A 23,791-nucleotide genomic window follows, 5' to 3' on the forward strand; every position below is an offset into this window, starting at 1 on the left:
TGTTTTATTGGCAGTCTGTGACCCAGCCCTGCAATGCCAGAGAAGGGTGTAGGAGTTAGAGGCAAACCTAGGGGAGATAAATGAGCAATTAAAGCCCGGCCTTTGGTTGCCCAATAGCAGTAGCTGTGAGCAGCTATTGTTCCTCGTCACCTTCTGAGGGGCAGGTTGGGGACAGAGAGAGGATGCACGGTCCCACTTCACATCCAGCCATGCCCAGCTCTGTTTGGGAAGATGAGCTGCATGGTCGGACCCTCAGCCCTCCAGATCATACTGATGCCCTTCCCACATTCAGGCAGGCAATGAAACATCGTCCTCACAAAGCATCCATAAGGGACCTCCAAACAGAGCACCTTTTTTCTTTCACACTAGGTGGGTAAGTCGCCTTCCCGCACTGGACACCTTAGCTCTCAGCTACACCTGCGCAGCTGGCAGCGGGATTTGGCTCTGTAGGAAGGTGTTTGCTTCAACTATTTCATTAATGTTTGCAGTAACTAGATATGATCATAACGTGCAGCCCTTCCGCTGCACCGATCAGCATCCCAGCGGTGGGAATTCAGATGGCTTCAGTGCAAGGGGGAGACGCGTGCTGTAGGGAGGAGGCGTCTGGCCCTGGGGACACTGCCAGCACAGGGCTTTGCCCTGATCTCCCCACAGTGCCAGGGGCCTCCTGGATGCTTCCAGCCAAGCTGGGCTCTTAGGTTTATCGTCCACCTTGATTCCCGATGCCTTGCCAGCTATTGGAGGCCAGGGCTCAGTGCGTATTAACCCAGCTGAAGCTGTCAGGCTGAACCCAAAACAACACGACACCTGGGCATTTTGAGCAATGCTTGGATCTGCAGGGAGCCCAGGGGCTCAGTGGGACACCCCTGAAGTCCCAGCCTCCCAGCCCCAGCCTGTGACAAAGCGGTGGGACCTCTGCCGAGCTGGTTTTGGCTCCTACCAGTGAGCTGCCTGTGGAGCTCCCCGCTCCCTTAGCTCCTGCATCCACTGGCTAGGTGTCCTGCACCTCTCAAACATGTAAAAAATGCGAAACCCACAAACAAACTGACTTCTATTACTTTAATTAGTGACTAGTTCCTGGTGGTTTTACTGTCTGTGTATCCTTCAGGATTAAAAAAGGAAACTCCAATGGATGCCAGGGCTCTGCTTACTGACACTGAGGGAAAGCACTACAGCCCCGCAACGAGGATCAGAGACGCTTCAGGGCACGTCTCAGCTAGAGTCGCGTGTCAAATCAGTTATCCTGCAGTGGCACTCACACAATTTCAGGTCTAGAGAAGTTTGAGAGAGTTTCTATGGTCTGGTCCTATCCAATTTCCTTGTGCCAAAGGAAGGAGAGTGAATAATTTATCTGCTGTCCTTCAGCTCCCCCCCTGTTCAGGTTTCATCTCTGCTTTGCCCCTATGCTAAAGAGATGCTTCTGTGCAAGCTCCTGCATAAGCAAGCCACGGACATGAGCAGATCCAGCATCACCCCGTGACAGAGCTTGTCTTCGTGGCTTATTGGTATGCCGAGAGTGGTTGTACGTGGAGCAAGAGGAATAACGCGTGAATAGCATAACTGACAAGATCTCTGACAGGTTCCACAATAAGTCTTACTTTTGGTTTCCCTGTCACAGCATAACTTTATCACTTACATTGTTGTTATTGTTTATTATTAATTCAGCAGCAGCATAGAGAGGCCCTAATTGAATTTGGAGCTCTGTTGTACCAAGCACTGTGGAAATAGACAGTGGGACACAGTCCCTGAAGAACACACAATCCGCTTGAGAACGTGTCCCTGCAAGAAATAATTCGTTTGATGTCTTTTGATGTTTTGAGATACACATATAAGCAAAACAGATGCCAATGCTAGCAGTAAAACCTATTTTAGCTTATTAATTTTTAAATAACGTGTTTTCATTTCTTTGTTGTTACTCTGTTTTTTCACACTGTCTAATATCTTTTTCTAAGTACAGTGAAGATTTGTCAAGCATCTTTTGAGTCATTACAGTTACCTGTAACTATGGAGCTTTTTAATAAAAACAGCTACACATTATGTCAGGATTTTCTGCTGAGGCATGCATTCGCTCACAGCTTTGAGCAAGAACATTGGTTTTTTGTAGAAAAAAAAAATCGAGAAGGTTGATTGCAGTGGTACACACTTTCTAGCGCTATGTACATCTGAAAGATGACACTGGGCTATTGTATTGGACAACATAATAAATGACACAGCTAAAGAATTAAGAAGGTGTATGTTTTATTATGTACCCCCTGTTTTTTGTTTTTTGTTTTTTTAACTAAAGTATAACATTGCCTGTTATTACTTGTAAGTGTATGCATTTACACTTTCAAGAATCTCTGCAAGGTATTTAATTTTTTTTTTATGGTTCCATCTCAGAGACTTGATTCCAGGAAAGACTTAATTGTTTCAATGCACTTTCACTTACCTAAGGCCTTCAGTATTGGCTGGCCAGTATATTCAGCGTGCGGCACTGTGGAAGACAACCAAATGCATCCTGAACTAATTCACAAAACTCAGCCAATTCAGATTTCCGAGCTGGCTAGCCAAACTTGACGATGGTGTGACAATCGTGGGCAGCTTTCTGTAAGCAGATCCGAGTCCGCCTCTGCCTTGGTCCTTCCACTCTCGTGGAAGCTGGCGGACAACTTAAAAAACAGGAACATAGCGAGGTACCCGATGCCTGCCTTGTCTCTTCCTTCAGCTACGAGCATGTTTTGGCATTGGTTACAGCGTTGGTTTTTTTGTTGTTGTTGTGTTTGGCTTTTTACAAAAAGCTTTTTATTGTATGACAAAGGGAAGATGCTGAGTGTGCTTGAGGTGACTGCAAACAGCACTATTCCCGCTGGCTCAGGCTTTTGTACCGCCTGCGGCTGCCACCCTCAGCGCCAGGCGAGGAGCAGAGGGCCATGGCAGCGCTGTCCCCATCCCAAACCCTTTGGGGTCGGGTGGCCGAGCACAGATGCCACCTCATGGGGCGACAGAGCGGGGACCCCTGTGCCCACCCACCCATGCTGACATGCCCAAAATGGCCGCCAGCCCCGCCCCCGCCGCCATTTTGATCCCGCACTCGCGAGACGCCTGGCTCCCTGTCGGGGGGCGGGCCGCCTACAAGTAGGGTGCGCGCGGGGCGGCCCGGCCCTTCCGGCGCGGCGCGGGGACAAGATGGTGGGTCCCGATCCCGGCCCGGCTCGGCCCGGCCGCGTCATCCGCCGCGCATCTCCGCCATCCCGGCCCCGGCCGCCGCCTGGCCTCCATCCCGCTGTGCCTCTGCTCCTCGGGGAGGCGGCGCGGGGCTCATTTTGGGGCCGCGACGCGGCGGGGGGCGGCCGGGCACGGTGTGGGGCCTCTGGGGCGGGCGGGGGGAAGCGGCCTTATGGATGGCTGTAAACCTGCTCTGCTTAACGCGGCTTCTGGAGCGAGTCCTTCGTAAAGGACCTATTCGATTGCTGCTTGATGCTATGCCTTTTAACGGTGGTATTTTGCTTAAACTCGGGTGTGAGATGGGGTCGGTAATTCTTTATTCTTTATGGGGCTTCGCGTTACCCAGCATTACTTAACTCTCAGGTTGCAGGGGAGACTACAGCTGCTGATGGGTGTATTTCTACCCAAAACAGCTGGCTCAAAGATGGGAGTTAAAATGTTTTATTTCATTGCTTCAACTTAGAATTGTTTCTACTATCCTTATTTGTATAGTTTTATTGAAATATTGTAAGGTTATTTGTGATTCTCTATCCCTGGACTTGTAGGGTGCGCTGAAATTCTGGTGGTGCGCTGTGGCCACGTTACAGCACGCGTGCTTCTGTAACGAGTGGCACTCAGTGGTTTCTTAAAACGAGCTTGAAACGGGACATCGAGGAAACCTAGGAAAAATGTAGTTAAGGAATAAAAACTGTAGTCTAATATTATAATGGATTTCAGAAGCCAAGCAGTTGATACCAAGAATTTCAAGAACGTAAAAAGTCTTTTGCTATATATAGTTAATGATAAGAACTGGCAGCTGGCCCTCCGATGGGGTTAAGTGAATCTCTGAAGCAAGCATTAAATATTTATTTTCTTTTTCTAGTCTCACCGCAAGTTCTCAGCTCCCAGGCATGGGTCTCTGGGCTTCCTGCCCCGCAAGCGCAGTAGCAGACACAGGGGCAAGGTGAAGAGTTTCCCCAAAGATGACCCTAGCAAGCCTGTCCATCTCACTGCCTTCCTGGGGTACAAAGCTGGGATGACCCACATTGTCCGCGAAGTTGACAGACCTGGATCCAGTATGTATTAATGTTTCTTCCATGGAGGAAGATATTTTCTTACAAATGATGAAAGATGACCTGTTAGGTCATAGGTAGCTGTGGATTTTAGTTCTAGTTAGACTTCACCCAATTCAAAGCCTTTCTTGACTGGGTGGGTGGGTTATAAAGCACCCCAAAATCATCCTATTGTAGTGTGAATGATGTCCCAGCAGCAAGACTTTGTCTAGGAGTGGTTGTCTTATTAATGGTCCTCTTGACGTGCATAGTGACTTACATAGGAGCCTGATATCTTACTTTACCTGTACTCAAACAGGCTGCGTATGATGACCTCTTCTCTATGGGTAGACATGAGTAAATCACCTTTGGTGTTTCCTTGCTGATCGTCAAATCCTGATTTAGTTCTGTTACTGGCTGCCATCCATTTTGCTTATCTGGCTTCGTCTCTGCTTCCAGCTGAGCCTGCCTCTAGTTTCTTCAAGCCTCTAAATTATCACTTTCAGCAGGTCTTTTTGCCATGCATCATCTTTGCCTTTGTGAAAAGAATTTGAGTCATGTAACTGAAGGCTTTGAGAGTGAGGAGGAACAGAAGGTGCTTAACAGCTGATGCTGGTTTTGACTTGTTGTATTTGTCCTCTTCCAGAGGTGAACAAGAAGGAGGTGGTTGAGGCAGTCACTATAGTAGAGACTCCTCCCATGGTCATCGTAGGCGTTGTGGGCTATGTGCAGACCCCTCGTGGTCTCCGCAGCTTCAAGACCATCTTTGCTGAGCACATCAGCGATGAGTGTAAGCGGCGCTTCTACAAGAACTGGTAAGAGAGCAGGATTTTTGCCTCATGACTTAACATTCATTTTTATCTGGGTTGCAAGTTACTTTAGTACAGCTTCTTGAGGCAGCTTTTCTGCAGTTAATGTTTGGCCTCGGTGACCTGGCCTGATAGCATGCCATGCTACAGCAGTGTTTATGAGAAGATGACAGCTTAGTGTCATTCTTGGCATGGGGGTGACAGCGTTGGCTTTTGCCTGAAATCTCCCCAGCAGGCTACACATGATGATACTTCGACGGGCGGACATAAGGAAATCGCCTCTGGCGCTTGTTGTTGAGTGTCGAGTCCTGACTGTGGCCTTGTTTTCTCAGGAAAGGGGAAGACAAGTGTTAGTTCTGATTACCGTTCCAGGCACTGTTGTTGTGATTCAAATATGCACATTTGCCTGAGTACGGCTCCAGTGTGTCTCGAGCCTGCAGCCTGTTTATGAACTTCGCAGGCCGAGAAGACGTCAGAGCAGTGCAATAATTCTCACGGGTGTTACAGTAACGACCTGTCAGGCATAGCTCGGGCTTACAAGGGTGTTCTGCAGCAGATAGCAGTCATCTAACACAGTGGCTTTAAAGATCTGTTACTCTGTTAATTGTTCAACATCTCTCTACAGTCTTTTGTCTTCTGTACTGTGAATATTAATGTGCTTTGGGATTCATGGCAGCTCCGCTCAGCTTTGGCAATCTTGCCTCTGCCTGATGAGCTCCAGGCTCCGCTTGCCAGTGGAAAAGATTCCTTAGAAGCTGGCAATGAGCCCAAACTGGCTAAGGTGGCAGCTCCTTCCGCTCGTCCCCCCTCCGTGGGGGATCGATGAAGGGCTTAGCCAAACCTTGTCTCTGCTCTGCTCCTGAAGGCACAAGTCCAAGAAGAAGGCCTTCACCAAATACTGCAAGAAATGGCAAGATGAGGAGGGCAAAAAGCAGTTGGAGAAAGATTTCAATAGCATGAAGAAATACTGCCAGGTTATTAGAGTCATGGCTCACACTCAGGTAAGTGTCTGCAGGACTCAGGTACACAGGCGAAACAACGAAGGTTGCAAGCTGTAAGGCTTGCTTCACTTCAGTAGTGAGACTTCTGCTCACCTGGCAGGTGCTTATCACCTGTCTGGTGATAACTCGAGCACATGAAAAGTACCAGTAGTCCTTGTTCAGTACGCAGTGTGTGCTCACAGTGTGGGTGAGTAGCCTTGAGGGCAGCTGTGGCCACTGGAGGGAGGTAGTGACAGTGTGTCCCTAGCTGTCAGTGCTCTGCCAGACCTTTTTGGGGGTGTAATTACATCTTTGAGCCGGCTATAAGTGCTGTAAGGTGTCTAGTTAGGACTTGACTATTCAATAAAACTAGCTTCCAGTGCCTAGACAGCAGAGACAGCATTGCAGCTGCTGTCGATAGTCTTACCAATCCCTCTGCACTGAATATAGTGGGAGTAGCTAAACGTGACTCTACTCAGTGTCCTGCAGTGTGGTGGCCTTTGGCTCCTGTCACTGCTGGATGGAGCCTGGCTGGTAGCTGTGGGACTAGAGGCACTTGTTAGTCCTCTGATCTGCGGGTTGGCATCTAGCTCCCAGATGCTGTGACTTGTCATTTAAGCCACAGTACAGCCTTTCCCCCTAGTGTAGAATCATTTACTTCAGTTCTTCTAAGTTTGCATCTTAGAAAAAGAGTATGTTCAGTTCCAAAAAAAAAAAATCAGGCCAGGATTAGAATGGTACTGGATAGTTGATACGAGGTCTGTCTTGAAGAGGAACTAAATTTCAGCCTTTGCATCCTAGATGCGCTTGCTTCCCCTGAGACAGAAAAAGTCTCACCTGATGGAGATCCAGGTGAATGGTGGCACTGTTGCTGAGAAAGTGGACTGGGCCCGGGAGAAGCTGGAGCAGCAGGTGCCTGTGTCAACTGTCTTTGGGCAGGATGAGATGATAGATGTCATTGGAGTCACCAAGGGCAAGGGATATAAAGGTAACCACATGGAGGGAGGTTCTTTGTCGTCAGGGTTCAACTTTTAATGAAATCCTGGCCTTTAGTTGCCACAAATGCATGGGCCAAGAGCTGAGGAGGTACTGCTGTCACAGTTCGGTGATGAGACCATGGAATAAGCGCTGGGCACAGCGCCTGACATCTGTGAGGAGTCATTCCATGCTGCCTTCCTTCTGAGAACACAATCCAGGACAGCCGGGGATGGATGTGGGGAGCTGTGGGACAGGGTGTGTCAAGAAAAGCAGGTAGTTCTTGGGTGCTAGGTCTGAGTTCCCTTTTGCCCAGGGACAGCAGCTCAAAAGGTGTCGCAAACTCTAGTTTAACATTTTAACAGCATCGCAGTTTGAGAAGAGTTAGCAACGCTGTTTTGGTTTCTTGTTCCAGGTGTCACCAGCCGCTGGCACACCAAGAAGCTGCCCCGCAAGACTCACAGGGGGCTGCGCAAGGTGGCCTGTATCGGCGCGTGGCATCCTGCTCGCGTGGCCTTCTCCGTGGCCCGTGCTGGTCAGAAGGGCTATCACCATCGAACTGAAATCAATAAGAAGGTGGGTGCCTCTGAACTGCTGGGGGGAAACTGGAGCTGGCCAGGCTCACTCACTGCAGGAGAGGGAATAGGGTGGAGAGTTTTGCTTTGGTAGCTTAGCTCTGTTTGCTTGAATGTAATTTGGGGGGCTGTAACCATAGCCATATACAGTGGATAACCATAAAATCCTTGTATGGCCACGTTATCAAGTACAACGGATACTCTTCTCCATCCCAAGCTAGAATTGTTTGCATTCTGACTGATGCCTGACCCTTGTTCCTACTGTTCTTGTCATCTTAGATCTACAAGATCGGTCAGGGTTACCAAATCAAGGATGGAAAGCTGATCAAAAACAATGCCTCAACTGATTATGATCTGTCTGACAAGAGCATCAATCCTCTGGTGAGTCCTTGCAGCTGTGTGGAGAGAGTGGCAGTCTTGGGAGGCGAATGGGCGTGGTAGGAGATGTGAAATGATTCGATGAAGAGCTCTTGAGGAAAAAGCTGCTGTGGGAGGTGGTGGTGCTGCTGGTGCTGAGTCATTCCCAGCATTGACTCGTGCAACTTGTGCTTACTGCATCTAGTATTTGGCAGCAGTATAGAGGGATGTTACAAACCTAGGAATGGTGCTCATGTAAATAAGGAATCATTTAGCCAGGGAAGCAGTTCTTGGTGTTTCGTCAGCCTCTTGATGTTGCTGTTCTCAGCAGAAGTCATACAGCAGCAAGAAACTTGATCAGTAAAAGGTAACAGAGGAAATGGGGACTTCAGTGAATGTAGGAATGGCCAAGACCCAGAAGTAGCACAGGACATCAGGCAGTAAGCAAGCATGGGATCAGTGATCTTGCCCCTTAGCGAGCACTAACTGTTCTCTCCCTGCTCAGGGAGGCTTCGTCCACTACGGTGAGGTGACCAACGACTTCATCATGTTGAAGGGCTGTGTCGTTGGGACCAAGAAGAGGGTCCTAACCCTGCGCAAGGTGAGTAGTACAGACACGTGTCAGATGGGTAGGAACAACTTGGAGCAGCTGCGCTGCCCCTGAGACAGATGTCTGGGCTGTGGGGATTCATGTAACCAGCCAGAAAGAGAGGCCTAAAAGACTTGCTGAACACGTGCACGCAAACCCGCCTGGTACTAATGAGTTCTGGCGTAGCACTAAGTCCTTTCCCCAGTTATTTCGCTCCACGTCTGTTTCTAACGAAGGATGCTCTCCAGGGCTGAGGTTCCTTGTGGATCACAAGGATACTAGCAGGCAGATCTGGGCTTGCTTTTGATGCCGGTGTGGATTGACCCATCCTCAGTCTCACCAGAAGTGTGGGACAGCTTATCAGCAAATGTGCCTTGTGCCTAGCAGCTGAAGCGTGAGGTTGGAGTGACTTAAGAGGTGTTACCCATGGAGGTGATGAGGAGAAAGGGTGCTGCTGCTGTACTCACCTGCCATCTCTCTTGTAGTCCCTGCTTGTGCAGACCAAGCGTCGGGCCCTGGAGAAGATTGACCTGAAGTTCATTGACACAACCTCCAAATTCGGTCATGGCCGCTTCCAGACAGCCGAGGAAAAGAAGTCTTTCATGGTAAGGACGCTTCCAGAATCTGACATGTTTGTGTTGCACGTATCTTGGTACTGTCTTTTTGGCTAATAAGTTTATAGCTCGGCCTTTGGGCTGCCCCAGGGCCGAGCTGTGCTGTTCAGTGACACCTGTGGACAGGGGTTTGGCACTGCATTTGATCTGAGAGCATCTCCAGGCGATGGTGGGCTGTGGGGGGTGGTCTCAGTTTGTCACTTGGGAGGGCAGATCTGCAGTCCCTGCGTCCTTTCTGTGTCATGCTGTGCTCGGTGGATGCAGAGGAGCTTCCCCACTAGGTGGCACCAACAATTCTCCACTGAAATTGAAGTCTAATTTGGTGCAGCTTGGCTGTGCCAGGTTCAGCTTTCCACTGAAGCTGTGGGGTTGGGACTTGGGATTTGGAACAGATGGTGTCATTGAAGACTTATTTGTAGCAAGAGGAGAAAAATTAAGTAAAAATTACAGCATTGTAATTTGGATGTGATGTGGTCATCAGTGTGCAATAGACTGCTGTTAACATAATTTATTTTCTCCTCCAGGGACCACTCAAGAAAGATCGCATTGCAAAAGAGGAGACAGCTTAATGTGTGGAACTGTCTTGTGTTCTGCGGCCTGCGTGCTCTCAGACCAAAAAATAAAGATTTTAAAGAATTTAACTTTGTCACTCGGTTTATATATAGCCACGTCAAGTCTGGTACTCTGCCTGCAGGCCTTATGCATGGCATCAGCCAAACCAAAGAATCAAATCTCATTCGTGAACATGCCAATATTAACAGGGTTCCTGCGATGACTACTTTCTCTTTACACTTTTCAGAGAGCAAAGATGTTGGGGCGGAGCTAGGCTTTTATACGTGGCTGTGTGAAATAGCATTTGGGGTTAGTTACTGAGGCATTTCATGTGCCAGTTCCCTGCCTGACAGATCAGGGCTCCTTTGAGTTGAACTGATTCTGAAATTAATGAAACTACTTCAGGTGAAACATCACAATTTTATGTAGCTGCTTGGGGTAGGTGGCTGATGCTGTTACAATGGGAATCTTCCAAGTGGCAGGAGATGTGACCTCTATAAGCAGAAGGCAGCAGGTACCATGACCGAATTCATTCCCTCTGAGTTGGGGGGGTGTTAGGAAGATTCAGGGGAATCTGGCTTGTCTCTGCAGGTGTGGGGTTATTGCCTGGTGATAGGAAACGGGCTTGCTGGAGAGCAGGGTGACATTTTCATCCTGATACCGACAGTTCAAATGCAATTTGAGGAGGGAGAGCTGCGTGGGCTGCTGGTGTTGCATTACCGCCTGGCTGAAAATACTCCCCCTGTGCTGGGGAGACAGTCTGGCTGCTGGTCCCCGCCAAGTCTCCCGGTGCGGGACAGGAGAGGCAGGGTCGGTGCTGTACAGCGTGAGTCCCGACTGGAGTACTGCGTTTATGGGAGCCGTGGTGTTATACCAAGAAAGGCAGCGCAGTCCCAAGCGCTCGGGTGCCTCCAGCCACAATAGTGAGATCACCCGTGCTTCGGGCCATAGCCTGACTGAAGGCTCATGTAAATTTAGATAACTGCGCTGGTGTAGCCTTTGCTGCCCATAATTGGAGAGGAGGCAGTGATTAAGGCAATAACCCTCCCGATTTACGTGCCAAATGAGTTGACACGCGGAGCTGCTCTGAGACAAACCCAGCGTGACGCTATTTGCTCTGATTGAAATGAGCGAGTAGATGCAGAAAATGGTTTTTGGGGTGATGTGTACGAACCTTTTAAGAGTTAAAAGGTGGCCAGAAGGAGGGAAAACATTTACCTTGTCGCCCTAGAAACCAGACTCCATGACTGCATGATCTGGCTGGCTCCCTGTCAGCCTCATTTAACACATGAACCTGTTGGCTGATTGCAGCCAACTGTAACAAGAGAGGTCTCAACCACCATTTATTTATATTTTTTTTTTTCACAAATCTCCCTCAAATTGGCAGGTGGGTAGAGCAGAGCCCTAAATTAACATTCCCCAACGCAGGAAAAGTGGAATTTCCAACCTCTAGCCATCTCGAGGCACTGGCTTTGGGAGCAGCTCCGAAGATGGAGGTTTTCCTGCCGTCGTCTTTTGGCTTGGCTGTGAGTTGGCCATTTTAAAGCAGGGCTGTGCTTGCTGGCCAGCCGGCGCGTGGCTCGACGCCAGCCCTATCTGCTACTGCCGCTTTGATCCAACCAGTTGGATGTCAGAGGGAACTGGGATTATCGGGCCGAGCGGTGAGGTGTCGGGGATGAAAACCCATGACAAATGACGCGCCGCTAATTCCGCCCTGCCAAAAAATCTTTCAAACCTCCTCATTTTACCGAACGGCACCTTGTGGTGCAATCTCCAGCGGTGGCTGGAGAGCTGGTGAATTTATTTCCAAGCGGTAATGGCAGCGGAGGGAATTTTTAGTCAAATTAGCACCTAATTAAAAAGGAAGCAATCCTGAAGAAATGCTCTCGGTGTTGGAGGTGCTCGGTGCCCGTCTAGCAGGAGGAGCTGTTTCAGCTGGGGACCTAATGCCTGGTTTTCATGTGTTTGCTCTTGGAGGGGGTAGTTGTTTGCTGATGGGGTGTGGGAGGACCCCTAAAAATACTTTTTTTTATCCTTTTTCCTCCTCAAAACCTGGGGATAAGAGGACACCGGCGTCAGGAGGTGGCGCTCCTCCCTCTGTGGATGGTGGCGGCAGAAGGTGTGCAGGACACTTGTCCCCAAGGCCGGTGGGGCTGGCCTGGAGAAAATCCCCGCTCGGCGGAAGGTTTGGTCACCCAGGGCTCCTTGAAATGTTCCGATAGCACTTGGGGAACCGAGCGTCGGGCTTTGGGGCGAAGCCACCCAGATCCATGGGGTGGGAGAAGCCGTGGGACGCTGAGCTGGAGTTGGGGCGATGTGTGGGTCTGGCAACTGGCCCTATTGCCCTGAGCCTCCCTTCTGCAGAGCCTCCATCCATCCAGGCGGCTGGGAAGGGTCCCACACCCCGGAGATGCTGGGAGCAGACCCCTTTTCCCACCAGACACAGCCCTGACCCCGCTGTTTGGCTCAAGCAGCGCCATGGGAACGTGCCCCGTCCCAGCTGGAGCAGCGGGGCCGGCCTTCACCCCCGGCATCTGGGAACCCCGGCCCCAAACCCGGCGCTCCCCAGCTGCCGGCAGCACACAGGGGCTGGGACCGGCCCCCCCGGGGGGCTCGGGGGCTGCTTTCACAGCCTTCCCGCAGCACATCTGGCTCCGGCGCTGCCTCTTCCCAGCTCCTTCCCTCGCCGGAGATGAAACGAGACGCAGCTGCGACGCTCGAGCGGAGACATGAGAAGCGCGCGAGGCTGCCCGGGAGGGAAAGGAGAGAGTTCAAGTCGGGGGTCTTGGCTCTTGCAATTAGCTTCACAAGTGGCCCAGCTGACACCGCCGCCTCGCGCCCCGGCCCCTCGCCTTTGATCTGAGTGACAGGCGGCGAGCTTCAAGTGCGCCTGACATGGAAGAGGAGCTTATTAACGCGCCCCGGGGGAAGCGAGGCCGGGTTCACGCGGCACGCAGCGCGCGCCGAGCCCAGAAGGTCTCCCCGCACACGTCTGGCAGGTTGGAGGCTGCTGCTTCCCCCGTCCCGGCGCTGGAGGAGCAGCCACGCCGGCCCTTTTCAAGCTTTCGTTTGATTTACAGGACCCCTGAGCGGTTCCCTGCAGGAGCTTAGAGCCCCTGGAAGCGCCTGCGGGACCCCGCGGAGGTCGGGGCCTCCCCGTGCAGGACAAGGGGGGTGCCCTTGGCCGCACCCTAAGGCTGCAGGTACCTGCGACGGTGGCACGTCCCTGCTTGGGTGCTCAGGGACCAGCAGCACCAGTGTTCCTGCAGCCCTGGCTTCGGTGCTGCTCACTGGGGCAGCGCGAGGCTTGCGGGAGGCCACGTGGCTTTTGGGAAGCCCTTTTTCCTTCCCCCCTCCGAGCCAGCGTGGTGCTGGGGAATCATGTGTGTTTGTGGCAGCTGCTGGACAGAGTGGGGAGGGCTATATATATCTCCTGCTGCCTCCCGACTTCCCCAAAACGTGGGCGCGGGGCTGGGCTGGGGTCCCCCGGGACAGCCGGTGCCATTTTGGAGGCAGAGCTGGGGCTCGGTCCCCCAGCAGCCCCGCAGCATCACGATGTGCTGTGCCCTCATAGCCCCAGCTTCAGACCCAAGGGTTTAAGGATGAAAAGCAGCGTGCCTGGATCCAGCCCGGCGCCCGAAGGGATCACCCTCTCCAAGACCGGTTCAGGCACAGTTTCACACCCGGTCAACCCACCAAAGGGCTTTTCTTAATTTTTTTTTAATTTCCTTCTTGACACCAGCAGTGGCGGAGACTGAACCGAAGCAGCTGTGCATGAACGCAGCAGGCGTGCATCCTCCTGCCAAGCGCTGTAGGGAGAAATCCCCCCCCCAAAAAATTTTGCTGCTGGTGGTGGCAGGACACGTCCGCCGTGCGCATCGCTCTTATCTTACCACCGTAGCCTGGGTCTGGACTGAACCCAAAGCCCGTTTTGTCCCCTTGGGACTCAGCCAGCAGCCGGGGCCCCGGGAGATGTCGGTGGCGGGAGGTGTTTATAATCTTTGTTTAGTTACAGAGAGCCTGGACGCCCACTCCGCTTCCCTACACACAATGGGATCAAACGGCTCCGGGACATTTCCTCGCTCCTTGCGGATGAAATCCCTGCATCTGCCGCTCCGCTGCACCCCCTGCTCCTGGCTGGCTTTGCTGGGTGCAGGGGCAGTGGTCCCGCACCCCAGGGCTCCTCCGATTTCCACGTCATTTCCCAGCTTCCCAGCTCCACCAGCCAGGCCCCTGCTCCAGCACAGCTTTCAAGGGCTGCAGAGGATTTCTTGTCGCTGCTCTCACTGCCCCGAAATGCGGGATTTCCTCATTTCCCACCCGCCCACACCTCTGTTTTTCGGGACCTGTTGGTGAGGGGAAGTGGGATTGCTCATGGGGAAGAAATTGAGTGTCACCACCTGCCCCCGGGACAGAAGATAGAACATGAGCAGGCATCGCCCTGCCCTTGTTTTGGGAAGGCTGGAAGTCTTCCAGCCCTGCCCCACGCCTCCCTCCTCTTCAGGGGCGCCCGGCCCTGCTGCGGAGCAGGGTAAGGGGACGGAGGGTCCCTGGGGAGGGTCCCTGGGGAGGGAAGGTCCCTGCCCCGGTGCTGCCATCTCCTGAGCAGTTCCCTCTCCCCTCTCCCATCAGGAGCCTTCCCCAGGTGTCCCCGGTGCCTGAGGCCGCGGCTGCTTTTCATGTCCCCCGCCCAGCTTCGCTCACATTCGGCTGTCAGCAGGGCCCGCGAGCTGCGGGGCGAGCGATGGGTGTCAGGTTGGGGGCAGCCAGGAGGGGATTTTGGAGGGGAGGGTGCCTTGGTGACACGGTTTGGGGAGTGGGGCATTTTTCCCCATGCCAGCTTTGACGGTGATGGGAATAACAAAAATACAAAGAGATTTGGCTGAGGAGCCCCTCTCCTCATGGGCAGCCATCCCTCTTCTTCCCCTGCCCTTCCACGAAGGGTTAAATCTCCCTGTTCACAGCAGCGCTTCCCCCCTCCCTCCTGGCCCCGGGATAATGTTTAACTGAGCCTATTGCTAATTAAATATCGATGACCTCAGGCGGGTTTTGTTATCGTCTCCGAACACCTGATGCATGTGTCACCAGCAAGAGTTTTGCTTGTCTCAAGTTCACTGGCAAGCCTTGAACTCCCGACGGCTTCTCCGTTCCCACCCCGCTGCCAGCATCCCAGCAGCAAAACCCCGTGAGATGGGGGACCCCCAGCCCCACGTCCCCCGGGAGGCACCGCCAGGGTGAGCGGGATGGGGCCGGCCCCTTGCAGGCTGCTCCCCGGTGAGGCAGAGAAAAAAAAGGGGAAAAGGGGTGCGTGGAAGTGGAGGGGACTTTTGGGGGACTGCATGTCCCGCTGTCTCCCCTCGCCCCGTAGGCAGCCTCTGCCTTGCTGCTGGAGGACAGCTCAGCCCTACAAAAAGCCCTGGGGCTTGTTTTCTCCGCTGCGAGCAGAGGCTTGGTTGACATCATTTTCACACTCCAAGGTATAAATAGCCAACCTGAAAAACAAAGGAAACTCCCCACGAAGACCATGTAAGGCAGAGGCACGGTTGCGCCATTTATTTATTAGCTCACCGTTGCTATTTCCTGCCTCTGTTGGTCCGGGACCTCCTACGTTGGCCAAAAGTCAGCTTTTCCTCCCCTGCCATGAATTCACAGATCCGTGGCACCACCGGCGAGTGGGTCCCATCCCACCGCTTGCTCCAAGGTCCTGAGCACCTGCTGGGCACCCCGGGGCAGGGACCACCGCCCTTTGGAGCAGGGCAGGATGGCGTTGAGGTCCTCCATCTCCAGGGCACCTCTTGTGTTGGGTGCCCTGGTGGGACGGTGGGGATGGAGGGGAGCTGTGGGGAGCACCGGGGGCTGGGAGCTCCTCCAGACCCACAGCTAGATCCAGGTGGGGATTTTGAGCCACGGGTGAGGCTTCCCCAAATTCCACACCTCCACCTGCAAGGTCCCTTTGCCTTGTCACCATGAGCAGGGTGTGGGGGCGGACGGACCCGCTGCTGGGCACGGGGTCACCCCACATTTCCCCTTTCTGGCTGCTCGTTCCCTGCCCTAAATCCCTGCCATGCGAGTGGCTCCGGGGCTGTCTGGGATGGGGGGAGCCAGCAGCTGGCGTTCGCCCCATCCAGCGCTGTCTCCTCGGCCATTGTTATCGGGGCAATTCTCAAGCAGCTCGGATCCTGTTTTTGTGCTGATGCTGCCTGGCTCTCCAGGAGAGAGAAACACAGGAAACGGCCGCGGCGGAAGCAGAATCATCTCCTGGAGAGAGCAAGGAGCGGCTGACGCCGCCGAGGGAACAAAGAGGGGGATTCAGAGGGGCTTGTGTCACCGTGCCAGCCCACGGCTCCCCTCCATCGCCCTTTGCCCCGCGCCACCGGGACGGGCTCAAGGACACCGAGCGGGGTGAAACACTGCCCTCGTGGATGGCACGGCCGTCGTGCCCTTCCCCTGTGGTTAAATAAACTGGGATTTCTCTGGAGGCCCGCACCACGATCTCGGGCAGCGCGCCACGCTGGCGTGGGCGCGGGTCTCGCTGTCGCCTCGGAGCTTGGCCCCTCCACCCCAAAATGCCCCCATGTGCACAACGGGCCCTCTGTCCCCCATGCACAAAAGGAAACTTTGAGCGAAAAGGCCAGCGGGAGCGTGCGAGGCGCTGCCTTGGAGCGTCACGAGCCGCCCCTGCCTGTCCCAGCGGGCCCCAGCGCCCTCGCACACTGCTTCTCCTGCAGGTGCTGCTCAGCGGTGCTGCATCCCAAGGGATCCCTAAAGAAAACCATCTTTGTTGGGACATCTGTCCACTTGGCTGTGCTGTGGGGTGTCCCAGCAGAGAGAGCACCATGGACCGCAGAGCCAGGAGGGCACCCGTGGGGCGGCACTGCTGGGGGAAGCTCGCAGCACCCCTACCCTGCTGCCTCCAGCAAGGGCCAGCAGCGCTGCTGTTCCCAGGGTCTGCCTTTGTGCGTGGCTTTTGTGGTTGCAGCACGAGCGCCGAAATGTCATCAGCCCTTTATCTACACCATATCCTGGCCCTTCTGGTACCCACTCAGCCTCCAGAAATAGCCCCAGCAGAGGGAAAGAAAACATCCCTAAAATAGCGCTGCCATTCAGCACTGAGTGCCGGACCTTACACCTGGTCAAGTGCCCATCGTGGCTCCGTGAGGGGATGGCAGCTCTGTTCCCTGGGCTCCCCCACCCCAAAATAGCACCAGCACCTGGGAGGCGAGCAGGTGCTGCGCTGCCTGTGCCCACACCAGCTCGGGAAGCCCCAGGACACCCCAGGACACCTCCATCGATCGTCCCACGCGTGGGTGCCACGCAGCTGTGGCCAGGTGAGCCTCCCCAGGGGATGCTGGTGGTGATGCGGGAGGAGTGATCCGGCCCGCTGCCTCTCCCGAAAAGGAGCGCTGGAGAGGAGGAGGAAGCTGGGAGGAAGGAAGGCCTTGTTTGTCTGTTCCCAGAGCGCCACAGGAACTGCTATATGAGACATTACCTGACCTCACTTACAACTCCGGATGCTCTCCGTCCCCCCTCGCCGCTGAAGCCTCTCCCAGCTCCAGCACCCCTGTGCCGTGGCTGCCCCTCCTGCGAGCCGCCCCGCCACCAGCAGCTGCTTGCTGCCGAGCTGCAAGTCCTCCTCTGGCTCCTTGTGCTCCAAATTTACCTGCACCTGCCCTCCTTCCTGGACAAACCACGTTCGGTCCCCATGTGTGGACGCAGGAGCATCTGACGGCCCAGGGCGGCAGGGGAAGCCCTGGTGATGTGGTGGTCAACACACCGTGGGCTTCCAGTTGTGGGGAGGGTGCTGAGGCTGTGGGGTGGTCGCGGGATGCTCCGGGGGCTTGTCATGAACCCAGCTTGGAAACTGGGAGCTCAGGAAGAAGGAATTTGGGGGTCTGCACCTACCACTGACACGTTAGCTTCAGCATCACATTCAGCCCCTACATCTCTTGGTCTGTTCCCTGCCTCCAGCGGCGTTGCACAGCTGAACGTGTCCATGAAGGACAAACGGACCAGACCATGACACAAAGGTTTCGTGCTCTTTGTAGACCACTGCTTCCTCTGACGCCCTTCAGAAGAGCTGAGCAGAGATGTTTATACAGAACACAAAAGGTTTGAGGATGTGAGCTGGATGCTGAGGGATGGAGCCCAGCGTGAGATGAACGCTCTGGAGGCTGGATGCTCCTACAGAACTGCGGCTCCTGGGGCAGAAGCTCCCCGCTCTGGGAAGGACCCGTTCAACTGGGGGGTGCTCCCATTCCTTGCAACCTCCTGGCACCCCACCAACCCCTGGTTAAATTAAGGGCTGGGACCCCTCCAGGCTGGGGGAGGAGGAGGAAGGAGGTGCACGAGCCAAAGCAGCAATCATAGCACCCTCGAGGAGGCTGATTTCAGGGTTGGGAAGGATCTTCCGAAATAACAGGTTATTTCCAGACTTAGGAAATGAAGCAAGTAGCCCACTGGCCCAGGAGGGACCACGGGGAGGTCTTGCATCTCTGAAATCAACAACCCGTGGAGCGGGTTGAGGTCACCACTCAACCCGGAGGACAGGAACTCGGGGAGAGGAAGAGGGGACCGGATGCTCAGCCAAAATACCTTAAGAAGTGATGTTAAGGATATCCCCTCTCCTCCAGAGCCAAGATGTGACGGTACCTCCCTGGGGCTCCACGGGGAGCGGTGGCGAGGGGGTGGCTCGCAGCAGGTGCTCCCAGAAGGGGCTGCCCCACACCTCTTCCCACCTCCTCCTCTTCTCCTAGCCTTCCTCCACCCATACCACTTGTTTCCCCCTACCTCCCTTCTTCATTTTGAAAGGAAAACCAGTGGTGGAGAGCTTCCAGGCCCACGCAAACAGGATACATGTGGGTCGAGACCCAGCGGGGAGCAGCGTAGGGCAGAGAGGGCAGAACTGTAAAATACTCAATAAAACCGTGTGAGCTTCTCACTGATGGTTATCTGAACAGGGGAGGTGTGTGGTCATGTGTGGGGGCACAGCAGAACTAGAGGAGAGCCGCACAGCTTTCCTGGTTCCTGGGAAAGAAAGCCGCCATCTGCCAGAAGGGAGAGGAACACCAATGGAAGAGCGATTTAACTGGATAATCTATCTAATTAAGATAGGTGAGAGGCTGGAGGCCAGGTGCCCTGGCAGAAGAAGGGCTGCAGGTCCCCATCTCCTTGCTGCTCCCCGCTGCAGTCACCTGGGCCATGCACAACCCCACTGTCCTCTGCAAGCCAACATCTGCCAAAGGCCCAGCTCGCTCAGGCTGTGCTCAGCCCTGCTGGCTGCGTCACCCTTCCCCTCTCCCCACCCCCTTTTTCCCCTGAAGAAATTTCGAAGAGATTTTTTTTTTGTAATTGGCATTGTCTGTTTGATCCCTAGTTCCTCGCCAGGCAAAACAAGGCATGCATCTTGCTGGAGACAGGATAGAGGACTCTTGGAGTTAATCGTTTTCTCCATTGTCTTTCAAATGTATGCTGAGATGTGGCTTGGGGGACCCATTGTGCCGTCTTCCTGCTTGTTTTTCCAACGGTCTCCAGTGAATAAAAGCAATGCAAGGCTCGTAATACACTTTCCATGACCTCTAATCTCGCTGCACGATCTATTTCAATTGCTAGGTTGCATACAGTATTCATTAACAGCGGTTCCACCTCCACCTCACCTCCTTCTCCAAAACCCAGCCGCTTGCTCCAGCTCCCCTCGCCTGGAGCACCACCTCCTCTGCTGTCATCCTCACCTTCCTCACGTTCCTCTCCCTGCTTTCTGCCCTCCTGAGTGCTCTCTGTCCCCTTTTCCCCAGAGCATTTGGGCCCTGGGGGTGTCAGCACCGGGCCGTGGTGACCCTGGCAGTGGGTGCAATGCCACGGCAGGTACACCTGCAGAGGCAGAGCGTGCTTGCTGAGGAGCACCCTACCTCCTCGCCCCGCCATGAGCCGGGGTGATATTGGGGTGCCATCAGCCGTGGCAGCGCCATGGGGGGAGCCAAGGGCTGGAGGCAACTTCAGAGCAGACAAAGCCCGCGGGTTTGCCTTCCCGCCCTGGCTATGAGCTCACCCCGCCGCCGCCGCGTGGGCTTGATGAGCTTCCCAGATGCGGAGGCACACAATGAGGCAGGGAAACCCTTGTTATTCGGCAGCTATTCCTCACGGCCCCTCTGGGAACGTTTGCCTTTCCGACCGCCTTCCTGCCACGCCGGAAGCCCTCAGGTGTCCCTGGGCTAGGACGGCCACCTGGGCTTTGAGCCTGAGTCACCCTCTCTTCCCCCAGCCCTCCCTTTGGCAAGGACGGGTGGCAAACGGCAGGAATGAATCAGAGGAGGGGATGGCCGAGGCACCAGCAGCCCACCTCCAGGTGTCCTGACACGTGTGTCCCAGCCTCAGCAACACAGGGGACCGGGGATCTGCGCACCGCTCATCGCCACGTGGCACAGGTTTCAGGGGACGAGGAGATGTCTGGGTCACCTCGCTGGAAGCTGTGCTCATGGGTCCCTTCCTAAAAGGATTGAATTTGGTCCTTTCCAGACCTAAAGCGTCACTCCCAAAAATCCTGCTCGAGATTTTGTGCTCACACCCTGCTCCAGCCAAGGATAAAACACCAGCTTTGGCCTCCTTGTTCCATCTTCTCCTTGTTTTCCCTCTCCTTGGCTTCTTCACACCAAGAAATCACGGGCAAACCCTGATCTGGATGTTTGTGCCCACCTCGAAGTGCTTGCACATCATTTCTCCCCGGTGCTGGCAAGTGGGCACCAGCAGGGCTGGGGAGGTGTGGGGCTGGGGCACCACCACAGCCCCAGTCTCCAGCCAAAATAATGTTCCTGTTCATCAGTCACATCTGCTGGGGAGGCAACCCGCAAGCCCCGTCATGCTCTGGGATTCCCGAGCTCAGCCTCTCTTGGGAAAATTGGCAACAGGCTGAGCCCCGCTGGGTCCGACTGCTTGCACCTTCTCCGTCTCCTTCCCATGTCCCGTGGAGCTGGCCCAGGCTGGCCATGGAGCACACAGTGTGCTTGTACCTCACGTTGCTCGGTCAGTCCCTGGGGACATCACAGCCCCAGAAAGATGGGCTTGGAGCAGTGCTGGGGTCCTCCAGTTAGCCACGGCCACCACAGGTATCGGTCCTGCTGCTCTCCCGTGTTCCTCACCTCGAATAGGGGCCGTCACCGTTATGGGATGGGGTCTGACAGCTTCACAGTGCCCTGCCAGCGGGCTGGGAGACCTGGAGGGGCCTGGGGAGACCGGGTGGTGGAAGGTGGAAAGACCATCACCATCCCACATGGCTGGAGGATTCAAAGAATATGAGGGCCAGCAGGGATCGACTCTCCTGACCACATGTCCAACCCAGGCCGGAGACAGCTCCCTCCCCGGCAGGCCCACGGTGAAATGCAACCCAAATGTTCTGCCGCCGTTATCGGCCTTGGCCGTACCACCCATAATCTCGTTCCTTTTCCGAGCCGCTCCTTGGGTTACGGCTCCTGGCGGTGACCGGCAGGGCACCACGAGCGGGGACAGGGGGACACGGGGACAAGGGACAGCCGTGGGGACAAGGAGAGGGGGCCGTGGCCGGGCTGCTCCCCTCACAGAGACCGCAGCTGGTGTGGGTGCTGCTGGGGGAGGGCACGGGGTGGCTGGGGCTGCCCCTTCTCGCACTGGCCTCCAGGTAAGCCGCCCGAGCCTGGCGTTATCTCCGACGTAAAGCAAACAGAAAGGGGAAAGTGAGAAGGAATTCCTCCTCCGAGAGGGTTCTTATCGCCTTTCCGCTTCCCGAGCCCCGGAGAGATACGGCGGGCTCAATGCTCCCTTGTTCCCCGGGGAGCCTCTCCTCCCCTGTCGTGAGGGGATGTGGTGGGGGTCCCGGCCCCGCTGCTCTCCCGTCATCCCCCAGCACACGCTCCACATCACGCCTACGTACATCAGCCCTCACCCAGGCACCCACAGCACCCTCCTCGATTTGGGGAGCCCCCTGGGACCATGGACTCGAGTCATTCCCAGCAGATACAGGCGATGCGTGGTGGCCCCGGCCCCGTGACAGTGACAGAGCTCACCGCAACCTCGAGCAGCGTCACGCAATTGAGGCCGAGAAGGAGCAAGCCGATGGCCAACACCACGGTGAGATTTCCAGGCTCCTTCCACCCCACCCATGTAAGAGGAGCGCTTGGGAACGATTTTACGCAGCGCTGCAGCTGCCAGAAACGGCACAGCTATTGATCATCGGGTTACAGAGCTGCGGAGCAAAATCGTTTCAACGCGAGGAGCGAACAGATGGCCAGCCCGAGCGGGGAGGAAATGATTTTGTCGCAGAAGTGACAAGCAGCTCGACTCAGCGCTGGTGCAGGAACCGGGCTGGGTTTGGCAGGGAAGACAGGGAGCCTGCAAGGCTCGGTAGTGCCACGTTTGTTCAAATTTTTTATTCATCCTGGTGTTGTTTCGCTTGGTGTGGGGAATGCGATCGCCACTCACTCAGCTGTGGTTCGGTGCGGTTGCCCAAATATTGGCGTGCAGTTCCTTTACAGGTGCGGTGGCGTAAACTGCCTGGCCTCCAGCTGCTGCTCCAGAAGGGTGTTGGTCTCCAGTAAGTCCCGTGGCCGTCCTGCCAGCACCCTTCGTGTGTCTCAGATACTCTCAGGCACCTCAAATGTCTCTAGACAACTCTCAGGATGCCTGCCTGGATTCTGAATCTATTGAAGAAAACATTTAATTTCGCTGCTCAGCCCTTTTCTGACGGCATTTTTAGGTAGCACAGACAAACCTCTGAAGAAGTGGTAATAAGGAAATTAATATAAAAGGGTCTGCCCGGCATGGGGATGGGAGACAGAAACTCTGTAGAGCCAAAGGAAGGGAAGTGCAAATATCTCCAGCCTCTTTTTTTTCGTGTTGGTGGTTGTGGGTGCAAGACAGCAGCTTCTCTCTGAAGGTCCTGAGAACTTAGAAATGCCCGTGGCCGACCTGCAGATTTAGAAGAAAACTGAGCAGAAATCCTAACTGGAGTCCGACGATGAAACCTAAGAGAGGAACTTTGACCCAAATAGCAGCAGACAGCAGAGCTCCTTGCAGCGCCAAGCCCAGGGAAGGCAGAGGGATACCGGTAGCCCGGAACAGTCCGTTCTCAGAGAGGTCTCATTTTGGTACCACTGCAGCAGGGTGTCTGGGAAAGTCCCCTTATTTTTTCGTTGAAGACGAGCCTGTGCCAACGTAAAGAAGCCTGGCAGAAAGCAAGGGCAGGTTCCAGCAGGTTCAGCCGAGGGAAGCTGGGCTCTGGAGGCTTTAGGAGCTCAGTGCAAGCAGCACAGCCCAGCCTGCTCTCCTGGGGTCTCCCGCTGGCAGCGTGCGGTGTCAGACCTCTTTTTCCAGGCAGCTTGGAAAAGCAGCTCTGCCTCCTCCCCGCTGGGACCTCGGCTTGCAGAAGAAGAGCAGGGAGAAGGTTGGGATGCAACAGTTTGGGAAGAAGGATCCCCAAATCTCCCGGAGACCTGCAGACATACCCGGGGGCATAGCAAGGTTCCACGGGGTCTGGGGCAAAACCAAGGTCTGTGATCTTTCCTAAATGAGGACGGCTCATAGTGTAATGAGTCAGCAGGCTCAGCAGGTACCCAGGGGCAAACTGCTCTCACTTTTCTTCCTCCCCTGCTGCCCTGCCCACCCTCCAGCTCATCCTGGGCACGTTAAATGAATTGCAATTAAACGCATCTCTAATTTATCTCCATTCTTTCCTCCCTCAAGAATGATTGTCCCAGGGTGATCTCTCCGATAATGAGAAGGGAAACGCTTTTGAAAATTAAAAAATACTTGTTACAGAAACCCCAAAACCAAATGCCCTGAGATCAACAGAGGCTGAAAACCCGGGTGGATGCAAATGTGCAGAGATTAGCAGCTGTTCGAATGCAAGATGATCACCCACCGGCGTATGCTTCCAGAGCATAGACCGAAGCCCTACAGAACTATGAATAGATTAGGAAAAAATGCTGTCAATTGCTCTCCTTTGTGAGCGGTTTCATGGCCCTACTGGCAGGCTGGAGCTGGTGGAGGCAGACGCCCACCCTGGGCTGGTAGGGGCCGCGTTAGAGAAACCGGCCCAGACATCTGACGGTGAAATCAGAGGAATATTTATTACTGAAATT

General features: G+C 54.5%; 1 protein-coding gene across 1 annotated transcript; it reads left to right on the forward strand.

Annotated features, from left to right (window-relative positions):
* Window positions 1-3,028: 3,028 nt before the first annotated feature.
* RPL3 (ribosomal protein L3) lies at window positions 3,029-9,775 on the forward strand. The gene is made up of 10 exons (XM_083832441.1): window positions 3,029-3,168; window positions 4,067-4,259; window positions 4,882-5,050; window positions 5,910-6,045; window positions 6,826-7,012; window positions 7,415-7,575; window positions 7,854-7,955; window positions 8,437-8,532; window positions 9,006-9,125; window positions 9,659-9,775. The coding sequence occupies exons 1-10, from the start codon at window positions 3,166-3,168 to the stop codon at window positions 9,701-9,703; spliced, it is 1,212 nt and encodes a 403-aa protein (XP_083688567.1). The 5' UTR covers window positions 3,029-3,165; the 3' UTR covers window positions 9,704-9,775.
* Window positions 9,776-23,791: the final 14,016 nt, after the last annotated feature.

This window comes from Anser anser (assembly GCF_964211835.1).
Source record: "Anser anser genome assembly, chromosome: 1".
Lineage (NCBI taxonomy): Eukaryota > Metazoa > Chordata > Aves > Anseriformes > Anatidae > Anser > Anser anser.